Source organism: Meleagris gallopavo, chromosome 1, assembly GCF_000146605.3.
Source record: "Meleagris gallopavo isolate NT-WF06-2002-E0010 breed Aviagen turkey brand Nicholas breeding stock chromosome 1, Turkey_5.1, whole genome shotgun sequence".
In the NCBI taxonomy this organism is placed as follows: Eukaryota; Metazoa; Chordata; class Aves; order Galliformes; family Phasianidae; genus Meleagris; species Meleagris gallopavo.
The window spans coordinates 47208583-47220644 of record NC_015011.2 but is presented as its reverse complement, the minus strand read 5'-3'; the positions used below and the strand labels follow the sequence as shown (position 1 = coordinate 47220644).

At 39.7% G+C, this 12062-nt stretch overlaps 1 protein-coding gene across 1 annotated transcript in view; it reads left to right on the top strand.

Moving 5' to 3' along the window:
• Positions 1-12062, top strand: part of PLBD1 (phospholipase B domain containing 1) — a 28105-nt gene continuing 16043 nt past the window's right edge. The window contains exons 1-3 of the mRNA XM_010710089.3: positions 1-249; positions 7284-7367; positions 9118-9256. Of these exons, the coding sequence (XP_010708391.1) occupies positions 32-249; positions 7284-7367; positions 9118-9256 (441 nt within the window). The 5' untranslated portion in view covers positions 1-31. The remainder of the gene's footprint in view (positions 250-7283; positions 7368-9117; positions 9257-12062) is intronic.

Sequence of the window (12062 nt, the reverse complement as noted above, 5' to 3'; positions counted from 1 at the left end):
TTCATTGCCTTCTTTCTTCTTGGCCACAGAAATGCGCTATGCAACTTTGTACTGGAATAAAGCTCAAAAAATACTTCAGGTCAAGAATATACTGGACAGGAGTGGAGATGCATATGGTTTCTACAACAACACTGTACAGAAAACAGGTTGGGGAGTTCTGGAGATCAAAGCAGGCTATGGCCATCAGACCTTAAGCAATGAAGATATCATGTATGCAGCTGGATTTTTGGAAGGCTATCTCACAGCTCCGTAAGTACCTCAGGAAGCTTCTCAACTTACGAGTCTTTCAGTGGATTTCTGTGCTAGTGAGTTTTTTATTCATTTTTGTCCTTTCCCTTATATCCTTTCAATTTAAACTAACCGTACATTTTTGTGGTAGTGTGCTGTTTTTTAATTAGTAGCAAGTATGAAGTAAAGCATCATCATCACAGTGTCAAGTTATGGCTCTGCACCCTCTCCTCCTCCTGCAGGCTCTCTTGACACGTCAGTGAGATCGATGAGTACTGCATCTCTGTTACTGCTTAAATAATGTAATCACAGAATAGCACATGTATAATGAAATGTGTAAGCACTATGTTATAACTAATTACAAAAGAGGCAGCAGAAAGAATGGTTATTTCCTCAGCATACAGGTAGGTGACTGATGAACAGATGAGACAATGATCAGGCAGAGAGAGACAAAGACTGCAGGGCTTCTGTAAGGAGGTTTTTCAGCAAACACTGTCAAAAAATCTACTGAGAAACAGGTGCTGAAACTTTACAATGTGGGAAGTTTGGTCTCTCTTGGTCAAAGTAAAATATGTTGATATACCGATAGACAGATGTGTGTCTAGAAGGGTCATTGAAAACCCTGTGGAGAGAAAATGAGGGACTGAATCTCTCCCCCAGTGTAGATCTGTGAAAACAGTGTTTTGTGCTTGTTACAAATTCAGTGAATCCAGAATAGCTTTTTTTTTTTAATTCAGAAGAGAAGTTTTTTTCCTTACTAAGCAGGAAGACAGAATTGATGGGAGATAGCTGGAGATACAACTATATTAAGCATATGACACATGGCTTGCTGAACAAGCTTGTTGTTTTTTTTTTCTTTTGTTTTTTCCTCTATGATCTTAGTCACGGTAAAAGAAAAATTCCCAAGTTCTGTTGTGTGCCTGGGGATTAGCTGGGAGATGTTTATGACAGGTGCTGGCTTCCGCAACTCTAAAACAATTATCCATTAGCTGCATTTAACAGGTCAGCATAGTAGGCTTTTCTGAAAAACAAATGTCTGGTATGACTTTTGAACAAGATATTAGTGTAATGAGTAGTAAGACACTTTAAGATCACTTTAGACTTTGTGGATAGTTCTCTGATCATATCATATGTTATTATAACTCTCTAGTAGGGTCCCTCTCATGGAGGGACATCCATTAGATGGTCTCTGAACAAGATTTACAGTATGAAGGAAACTCAGTTAAACAGTGTTTGTCAATTAAGAAAGCACTTCTGAGGGAAAGAAGAAAGGAGACCTAGAGTACTAAGTGCACAGCATTTAACCCAGGCAGGAAAGAGAATGAAGTACATGAGAGATTTGGTTATATGCTGTTTAGATTATTTTGCATAAGAAGTTACAGCTTTGCACTACTTAGTTTATATAAACTACATGTGGATGTGGGGGAATCGTAGCATTATATGAGAATTTACTCAGTAGATTTTTCTCTAAGGCCTTGTGTACTCATTTTTAAGTCCTTAAGCTTAAGTTTTGTCATACTACATAGACGACCCAATCTGTGCTAAGCCTAATTAGATGGCAAGAAATGTTTTAGGAGCAACAACCCACTTCCTGGTCTCCTTCTGCGTCCATAGATCTGCAAGTCTTCCTGGCTGTCCTTTTAAACAGACTTAAGTATATGCCCGTTCCTTTAAAAATGGATTGAGTGTGAAACAGCATCTGCAAAGTCTTTATCTGATGTTTCAGTCTATGCTTAGGTTTAGGGGAGGGAGTGGTGTTCCACGTCCCCTTCCTCTTGGCTACAGATGTTAAGGGAAGCTTCACTGAAGTGAAGGTGCTCACCAGTTACTCTGCTCAAGGCCTCTGCTTTCTCCAGACCAGATGCTTACTACCACTGTTTTCCAGCCTCAACCATTTTTACTGCAAGGCTATGAGCTCCACCAATGACTATAGAGAGGTAGATAAGCAGAAGTTTTACTGAACAGAGGTCTTAGAGTCTGTGGAAATGAGCTTGAGGGTTTGCGTCAAGGAAGAGACTGAAGAAGTAGGGTTTGAGGCTTGGGCTTCTAAGTGAACTGGGGAACTTGAACAGTTTTAAAACAGGTGTGGCAGTGAGTTAAAATGCAAAACTGGATGTGTGTTAAAAGCTTACTCTCACAACTCCATTCCTCCTTCTTTATCTTACTTGGAAAGTGTTGGAATCCTAACTGACATGCAGGCAGATGTTCTTTCCTTGGGGCGGTTACACAAGTCTTTTACAGTGGAACTAGGAAACAGGATCTCTCAGACTGTATCCCTGTTCCATCACACAGCCTGGCATCCAGCTTTTAGGTAGCTTTTTCTAGCACCATCATTACTTCTCATAAAATAACGAGTCTCTAAACACTGTCATTCTGCTTTTGCACGCATTTGTGTCCACAGTAGCTGCACACAGCTCAGCCTTCCCTCTGAAGGCCTTTTCTGTCCTGCTTACAGCAAGGAAGAGTGTAACAAAGTGTTTGACAGTGTTGAAGACTTTATTTCTATCAACTACCACTTAGCTGCCAGAGTGAAGAGCCTTATGGCACCACTGCTGTGGGTGGCTCTGGTACAGCCCTCCAAGGTGAGTATATGAGGTATGCTTGCTAATTGAAGTGTCCTGTAGCATATTGTTTCTTTAGTCTGGACAACTAACTCCAAGGTCTCATCTGTCACACATCCATTTATGGCAGTGACTCCACAAAGCAGAAATGACCCAAGGTGCGTCTTTGTGGGAGCCCTGAAGTCCTACCAGGAAGCACTCTGATCTCATTGTGTTGTATTAATAGGAAGGATACATTGCAAGCCTAATCCAGGTTGAAGTACAGGTTCCTGCAGAAGCTGTCAGCTCCAGTTTGACAGTGGCTGCAGTTTGGAAACCTTCAGGAATTCTCAGCTAGCCCAGTTCTTTCATTACACTTAGGGTATGAAGGAAGGTTTCTAGACTCAGCTGGGCCTTATGTATGCCTAAGAGTGACAAAAATTTCTCTCAAGTGTATGTTTTGTCTTTTTTTAGGAACCCAAGGAGAATGTAATAAAAATGGATTTAAAAAAAAAAAAAAAAAGACATGCTGGGATGGTATGATCTCAAATTACTGGGGAGGAATTCAACTCAGCTCTTGTTTTGTAGGTCTGTGGTATAAAAACAATAGCTAAGCTATACCATCTACCAGTGAACATGATTCATCTTTCTAGAATAGTCACCTGATTCAGATAGTGACTGTCCATTTTGAAAATAGTTAGGGGCAGGATAAATCTAATTCTTGTATCTGGAGAGCCAGACATTTGTTTTTATCCCTAGTCTCAGGTCTCTCTGTAAGATCCAGTCCTATTGTCCAGCTAAAGTTTTTTGCTGTGGTTTTCTTGGATATGAATTCTCTTCCCCCATTACAGAGATGTTACTGAGGCATGCTTTACTCAAGCAATGGCAGAGCACATCCAGATCAGTTACATTCAGTGCATGCTATTACTCAGTTCCAACTGAGACATGCCAGCTGTCTCAGAGCAGTATTTAAATTTGAAGCAACATTAATTGTACTCTTTTCTGATATAACCTCAGCTGACCTGAGTCCTGTCATCTTCCTCTCTAATTTGAGGAAGTATAGCTCTGCTTTGCTGTTTTTGGACTTTGAATTCTTGTCCCAGCTTTATAATTGCCTTGTTTTTGACTTAGATACAGCTGCAAAGCCTTATGTTATTGTAACGATCCAATTTGCTTCAGAAGGTAATTCTCTTACAAAACTTTCAGGCCTTGCATATAGAAGCTTTGTTAGAAGGGAATAAAAAATGCAAAAAACCAACCAAACAAAAAAACCCCAAACGATAACACAGGGCATCTAAGGGGAAAAGAGTCTCAAAAACCTTGTGCATTAATAAAAAATAAATAAATTATCCCAGGAATCATCTGGCCTCTTAGTATATGCAAGAAGGAGGCCCGTTAAGGAAGCTGGTTTTACTCCTCTGGTTCTGAACAAATCCACTCTGTATCAATTATCACAGCCTAACAATACTACTGCTGTAAAATCTGCCTTGTGTTGCATAACTTTTGAGAGCTCCAAATGAAGGAGAGTTATGGCTCATGGTTGAGCCTGGAAGTCTGGTCATCTATCCTGGCCCAGGCAGTGGTCAGAGCAACATCCTTGTTGTTTCTGTCCTCTTAATCTGGTTCTTGTCCCTAAGACTATCTGTTAGATGGATTGTCTCCTGCTATGTTTCCCTTTTCTAGTGCCATCAGGGATCAGGTTTGCATGGCATATGTTATGCAATGATTTCCTTACTAAACTTGCTTGGGATTTTTATTTGCCTAATTTGTTGGGACTGCAGAGATACAGAATATTAATCTGGCTCTACAACTTTCTTGTCCGCTTCAAGAAAGGGGTAGGAATTAGGGCGTGTAGTCTGGGAGGAGAACAGAGAGCTCTAGAACTAAAATTGATACTACAGCTGGAGTTCCGTAGAAAGTGTGATGGTATAAGGCTGCTGAGTACTTCTTTATTTCATCTTAACTCCTTCCGCATATCCAACTCCTCTCACTTGCACCTACCCAGACATTCAAGCTTTTTCATATTGATTCATTTACTAAGATAGAATCATAGAACCATTAAGGTTGGAAAGACTACTAAAATCTTCTAGTCCAACTGTCAACTCATCACCACCATGCTTCTAAAACACGTCACTTAATGCCACATACACCCTTTTCTTGGAAGCCTCCATGGATGCCACCTTCTCTGGGCAGTCTGTTTCAATGCATCACCGCTCTTTCAAATAAATTTTTCCTAGTATCCAACCTGAACCTCCTCTGGGGCAACTTGAGGCCATCACCTCTCATCATATCCCTGTTACCTGCATGAAGAAGCTGACCTCCAACTCATCACAACCTCCCTTCAGGTTGTAGAGAGCAATAAAGCCTCCCCTGAGTCTCCTCCAGACTGGACAGTCCTAGTTCCGTCAGCTGCTCCCCATCAGATGTGTGCTCCAGACCCTTCACAGCTTTGTTGCCTTCTCTGGATGTGCTCCCAGGCTTTCAATGTCTTTCTTGTAGTGAGGGGCCCAAAAGTGAACACAGCACTTGAGGTGTGGCCTCAAAAGAGCCTGGTACAGGGGCTTACCTCCCTGCTCCAGCTGGCTGCATTATTTCTGATACAAGCCAGGATGCGTTTGGCCTTCTTGGCCACCTGGACAAACAATTGCCTCATGGTCACCCAGCTGTCAGCTAACAACCCCAGGTCCTTTTCCTTGGTGCAGCTTTTCAGCCACTCTGCCCCAAGTTTGTAGTGCTGCATGAGGCTGTTGTGACCAAAGTGCAGCACCCGGCACTTGGTCATGTTGAACTTCATCCCGCTGACTCAGCCCAGAGATCCAGCCTTCCAGGTCCCTCTGTAGGGCCTTCCTAACGTCAGGCAGATCGACACTTCCTTCCAACTTAGTTGTCTTCTGCAAACTTACTGAGGGTACGCTCAGTCCCCTCAAGCTTTCTTATCGTACCACTTCGGTCTACATAAAAGCTAGAAAATCAATTTACATTTTTTTGCTGGGTGAGTGTTTTACCTGAATGTGTGCAGAACAATTAGATTGAGTGATCAGAAGGGTACCAGAAGTGACATAAACAGCAGGGTCATGCAGTCAAAAGCAGCTGAGAATGGGGCAAGGGACAAAAAGAAGGTCAGTAAATCATATCTTTAATTATCAACAAACCATTCAGTCATCTCTGGCTGCATTCTCTAATTATGGCCTCTAATTATGCTGTGAGAGAAATTGGAGAAAAAGAGTACCTGTCTGCACAGCTTCCAGAGGGAGTTGCCCTTCAGAGTTTTAGTACAGAGAATATTGTTGTGCTGGCATGTGCTTTCCTTGAGGCTAGTGCCTGCTTCTTAGTTCTGTTTTCTCTTGGATCTTAGTAGGAGCTAAGTTCATCATTCTACTGATGACTGATGTAGTTCCACCAACTCCAGACTTCAGCAAAATAATTTCCTGTTGACTTATACTTAGAACTAAATATTCCTCCCTACACTTTTTACACTTTTTTTTTTTTTTTTTCTCAGTGGCTGAGAAAGCGTTAGTTCAGTCTGCACAACATGAAGAAATGTTGATGGGAGAAAAATTAAAGGAATGAAAAGATTCAAAGGATCAGATGCATGAACTGGGCAACTACACTTGACCTAAACTTGAAGTGTGACTTTTAACTCATGGACTCCTGAATTCTTTTTGGCAGTTAATTTTGTCTGGAAGTGTAAAGTGCTTCACTTCAATAACTAAACAAACAGTAGCGAGCATAAAAAACACCTTTTGTTCCTGCCTGTTAATAGGGATGAGACAGCTAACTGAACTCAATTTAAAAACAACAAAAAAACAAATTTAACCCCTTTTCTTCCCCCACCTCCCCAACAAAAAAAAGACCAAACCAAACAAACAAACAAACAAACAAAAACAAAAACCCACTACAGTAATTTTGTTTTCCATAAACATGAATTTGTTTAGAGCTGGCATGAGCCTGCTGTTTGGGAATGCTCAGGATCAACTTACACCTTAAAATAGAGATACTTAGCTTGTTACGTGGTAGAATGTGATTAACGGTAAGTGAAAACTCTGCTAGATATCAGCTGAAGTTCTTTCAATTCAATTGAAATTCTTTCAATTCAATCAGCAAATAATATTCTCCTGATCTCTCTGGCTTTCTTGATTCCAAATAGAACAGCTCTCTAATAAACCATTTCTGTTGTGCTTTATGTTAATGTGCCAGAACCTCAAAGATGGTTCTGGTCTACAAACATTTCCCGAATCTGAAGGTTTGCTTCTCATTTTTGCTTTTTTTTTCCGTTATAGAGCTGTTTGAGCAAGCATTGGCAAGGTCTTTTATTTTGATTCAAATTTCAACAATCCCTTTGTGTTAACTTTGCTGTTTAACGTGGATTGAGTGTATGAAGTCATTTCTGTAATTCAAAAAAGCTGACTTTGTGGACTGTGGTGCTTGTCTGCCAACGTTTGGTGATAAGTGGGATGGTGTGGAAGAGAGAAGGAAGATGGAAAAGAGTAACTGTTTTTTATTTTTTTCTTTCAGGCATATGTATGACCATGCTGCAAACATGTACCCACAATTAATTAAAAATCCCACAGTTCGAAGTGGAGTTCAGAATTTCATGGCGTATGTATTTAGCTATCATAAAAAGCAATAATCAAGATTTAAGGTTGGAGTATGAGTGAATTTTTGAGTTTTTAAAAATTCTTTCTTAAAAGGTAAAGAAAATACATGCTTACTTCTGACTGTGTGGCATTCGTGTGTGGGGGGAATAAAATATTCTCAACAGAAATGAAGAAGGGCGTATGCCCTTTTCTAATTCTTTCAAGGAAATATTTAAAGCTCTAACCACGAGTGTACGTAATGCCAACTGATTCCAAAGTTTAGTCAAAATTCTTTCCTAAAAGCTGGTATTTTGAATTCTTCACTGAACAGTGTGGTCTTCTGGTACCTTAGTCTTTCTAGCATTGTATATTCTTTCATTCTGCTGTGAGATTAGATTTTTTTATATTCTACCACTGAAGTAAATTGTCCTCTAATCAAGAAAGTCCTAATTCCCTTCTCTCTTCAGCTGTATAAATCGAAAGTAATTCTGCTCAAATAATAATGCGGCTACACTGCTTGGAAACCAGAAGTGGGAGAAATGCCACACTAGGTACTAGAAGGCTCAACTGTGATTAGCATCTCCTCGTCATTGTGTTTTCTTCCATTATGAGTACTTCTGTGAAACTTGAGTCACTTCTGCAGATTAGTTATGTTTCACCTTGTTATGGTTTTTTTTTTAATTATTTATTTTTTTCTGATGCAAGGGGTTACATATCTGAATAATTCTGTTATTGTTGCACTTACATCAAGTTTGTTGTTTTTGGCGTATGTAAATAGAACAGAAAAAAAAGTTTTACCACTCCCTTCCTATAATTGTATCCTCTCTGACAGAAAGATGACGTAGGTACCATATCCAAGTTGTTTTGCCTGTGTAACTCAGAATAGCAGTTGTATCCCCCAGGATGCACTGATAAACATATTCCCATTTCCTTTGACATAGTTCTTGCATCTTCTTACTTACAGACAACTAAACTTGGGTGATTTTGTCAGCCATATACTGCTGGAAGAGTTTACTTCCTTGCCAGATTTAGTCCCTTTTTTTCTGGCTATACACAGATGGATAGAGAGAGGCCCAGAAGTCCGCTCTGGTCCTGGCTTATTCTGATAACTCAGGTTTTTCTGTGGCCCTTTGTGCACAGTGAAAGAGGGAACTCTGGAAAATGCGCATAGTGTTGACTGCTCTTGTCCTCGGGTCTGTTCAGCTTCTGTTTGTCATGCTGTAAACCTAGGTTATTTGGCTAGTGACTTCTTAGTTGGATTTAGCATAGGGAATGATTGTTTGGCCTCCCACCTTTTCATCATGAGGAGGATTATGGTGGTTCTTAAGCAGTGTTTAAACACTGCCACCAGAAAGCCTTCATTGCACTTATTCCCAAGGGAGAGAAATGAGGGGACTTCAAAGATCCACATATTTTATCCTCAAGTAGGCATCTGAAAGGGAATTGTTTGCCTTATGTGTCAAATGCTTGTTTTTCTTTACTGATTACGAGAGTATGCTGGATCTGACATAGGTGAGTCCCACACAGAGATGGAATCCATCTCTTCCTTTAGCTCTGAAGCAGTGTATGCTAATAACTGTTGGGTACGTTACATGGATACTTGCACCCAAAGGATTCAACCTCTGGATTTCCAAAATACGATTTGGCTCAAAACACTAGGAAAGTTTTGATATCTGGGTTGTAATGCAGGCCTGCATTTGTCCCTTCCCTGCAATATCAATTATACTCTAAAGCAAAAGCAAGAAAACCCCAACCTGTTTGTTCCTCTGCAGGAAACAAGATCAATGGACAAGACAACAAATCAGAAATAATAAGGATGACCCCTTTTGGAGGCATGCTGGCTATATTATTGCACAGTTGGATGGTCTGTACATGGGAGCCCTCGAGTGGGCTAAACTACACAAACAAACAGTAAGATTACTGCATCTCTTTTTTAGTAGTTGGGGTTGGGATGTCAGAAGATGAAGATGTGAAAAGGGAATCTGATATTATAAAAGAAAAAGTGTATATGAAGACTAGTGAAAAGCATTCATTCTGCATGTGATTCTACAAAAGCTTCAGTCACTGCTCACTATAGGTTGTTACTGAGCTCTCCTGTCGTGTCACCACAGACCTTTGCACTTAGAACTCTGTCCTCTCACATGCTGATTAGGTTGGGAATGGCTTTTGTACTCAAGTGTGAATGTTGGAAAGATAGACACTTCTCTAAGATGTTTGCTGAGCAATTGTTATTGAGCAAATGACCCTCTCGGTATGAAGAGTAGCTGCAACAGCATGAAGCAGCAAATAGGGAGCATGTTAAAAACTTTTATTTTTATTTCCAAGCCTCAAAGTTTCTAGATTTTAAAGGATATTTTTTTTTGCTAGATGGCATCTTGCTTTCTGTTTTCCACGGCTCTTGTTTCAAACTGTATGGTCAGTGTTGTGGCAGGGCAAATGGGGGGTTTTCTTTAATTAATATTATTTTTTCAAGATTGGCTAGAATTGTGTTCCAGGTCATAAACTTGTATGCAGTACCAGAGCTCCTTTAAATTCAATAGAGCTGTAGTAATTACAAATGTCTTCTTAAGTCTAGTGTGTCTAATAGGTTCCTAAGTGTGAGAGGAGGACCTTAGTAATTACAGTTGACCTTTTGCCTTGGTTCATTCATAATGAGAATTTAGGGAAGATAACAGTAAGGAATCATAAGCAATTGGATTTTAGTAAAATGCATGTCATCTCTTCTTTGCATGGTTCTTGCTTTCTTGAGTGGCTTTCTTGAGTAGGAACCAGTTCAAACTAAAAGAAAAGATTCTTGGCAATAATGCAAATATCCATCCTGGTGTGTCTGGATTATAGGGAAGATATTGAGAAGCCATGACTTTCTAGGAAAATAATTCCTTTTTACAACACTAGCTGCAGAGCCCTGCAAATCTTATCAATTTTTTTTTGCTGCTTTGGAGTGCTTTAGGTTCAGCTGGGTGAGAAAACTGTTAGTTTGTGTCTGAGCTAATTCCTTAAAACAGGCATATCCTACTTTGCAGCATATTTTCATTGATTGTTTTTGTCTGCGTAGTTGGTATTAAAAGCACTGACCTCTGAAGTAACCAAATCATTCTGATCCTCTTTCAGACAGGGCACATCTCATCAACATTACCTATATAAAATGGTGCATTCAAGTGTAATTCAAACATGTGGCTCGGTCTGAAATAACTGTCCTTTATGCTTGAGCTGTATGTTGTGTGTGTATAGGCACACATGTATCTACGTGTGTATGTATTTTATGTATAGGTATGTGCATATATATATTTATTTTCCCAGATATGCCGGGAACAGATGGTGGGAATTATTTCCAGTCCTTCTTGCTGCTCTCACAATTTTGGCTTTAGGCAGTATCACCTAAGTTGGGATCCATATCTTTCTTCTCTTTCCCAAAACAAAAATATTGTGTGTCACTTCAGACAGTACTTCAGTTTCCTCTGTTTGCCAGAGCCAATACGTTAACATCGGTCTCCACCTTCTGAGTACAGTTTGGATAGCTGTGCATAAATGAGAGCTGGATTTTATAAGTACAGATAAATAACATTTATCTGGAGCATTCTACTGACCTGCCCCTTCTCCCCAAATTCAATATTTTTACAGTATCCAAGTGAAGCACCATTATATCTGTCCCAGATAACCAAACCTTACCTCAGAGAGAAAATTGGTTTGGACACTGAGCTGCTTAGTAGTAGTGCTAATACATAGTTTTTATTTCTTTCTGTATGGAGCATACAGAAAGTTTTGTAGTGGACTGTTTAATTTTTGAGTTTTCTCTCATAAAAAGCCTGGTGTCCTGTAGGGTTATTCTAGGTAGGCACTTTATTGAAACCTGCATGAGAGCAATGCTTGTTGGAAACTTCTGTATCTTGAATTTGATGTTCACCAGTATCATTAAGAATTGTGTCAAAATCTGAATACATTTTCATGTTAAAGTGTGAAATTATTCCATCTGGTTTGACAACATTTTCTATTCAGTAAACAAACCCAACCCTTTTGTCAGGACAATTTCTGAAGGAGGGGCACTCAAAGAACATTAAGCCTTTTCATCTGCCTAATGCTCTACCAACGCTGTGATTAATCTTGGGCTGGTCTACACAGGGAAATTATTTTTGAATAAGAAGGTGTAAGAGTTTTAAATACTGCAGTGACTCCGCGACAGGTCCCTATTTGTACTTGCTCACTTATTATGGAGAATGCTCATGCATGGGGAGGTCATTGAAAGGCAATTGTTACAGAATATCTAGTCTATTTATTGTTTCTTGTAGACAAACACTTAAGGCTTGTTCTCGTGTGCTGCCTTTTCAAAGTTTGCCTCCTTACAGTTGGTAGTAACTTCACAATGGGAAAGAAAAATCAATTTGACTTTTTTTCACTTTTCTGGATGGTAACCAAGAATATGTCCAATATATTTTAGGTAAGGAACTTTTTCTCTTGTCATTGCTATATCATCTCACTGCTTATCAATTTAGCACATTCATTCACTCTTATTCAGGATGCATATGAGGAGTTTTCCTGACAGTGCTATGAGAGATGGGAGAAGGTGATGAAAAGAGGTTATAGTATGCCTTATATTATGCACTTGTTACGAAGTATGCTTATCTAATTCTTGTTGGTGGGCTTGGATTAGCATCTTAGTGAGAAGACTTCTCCACATGGCTTGGAAACTCAGTTCTAGTTCTTCCCCAGCTCGGGCTTT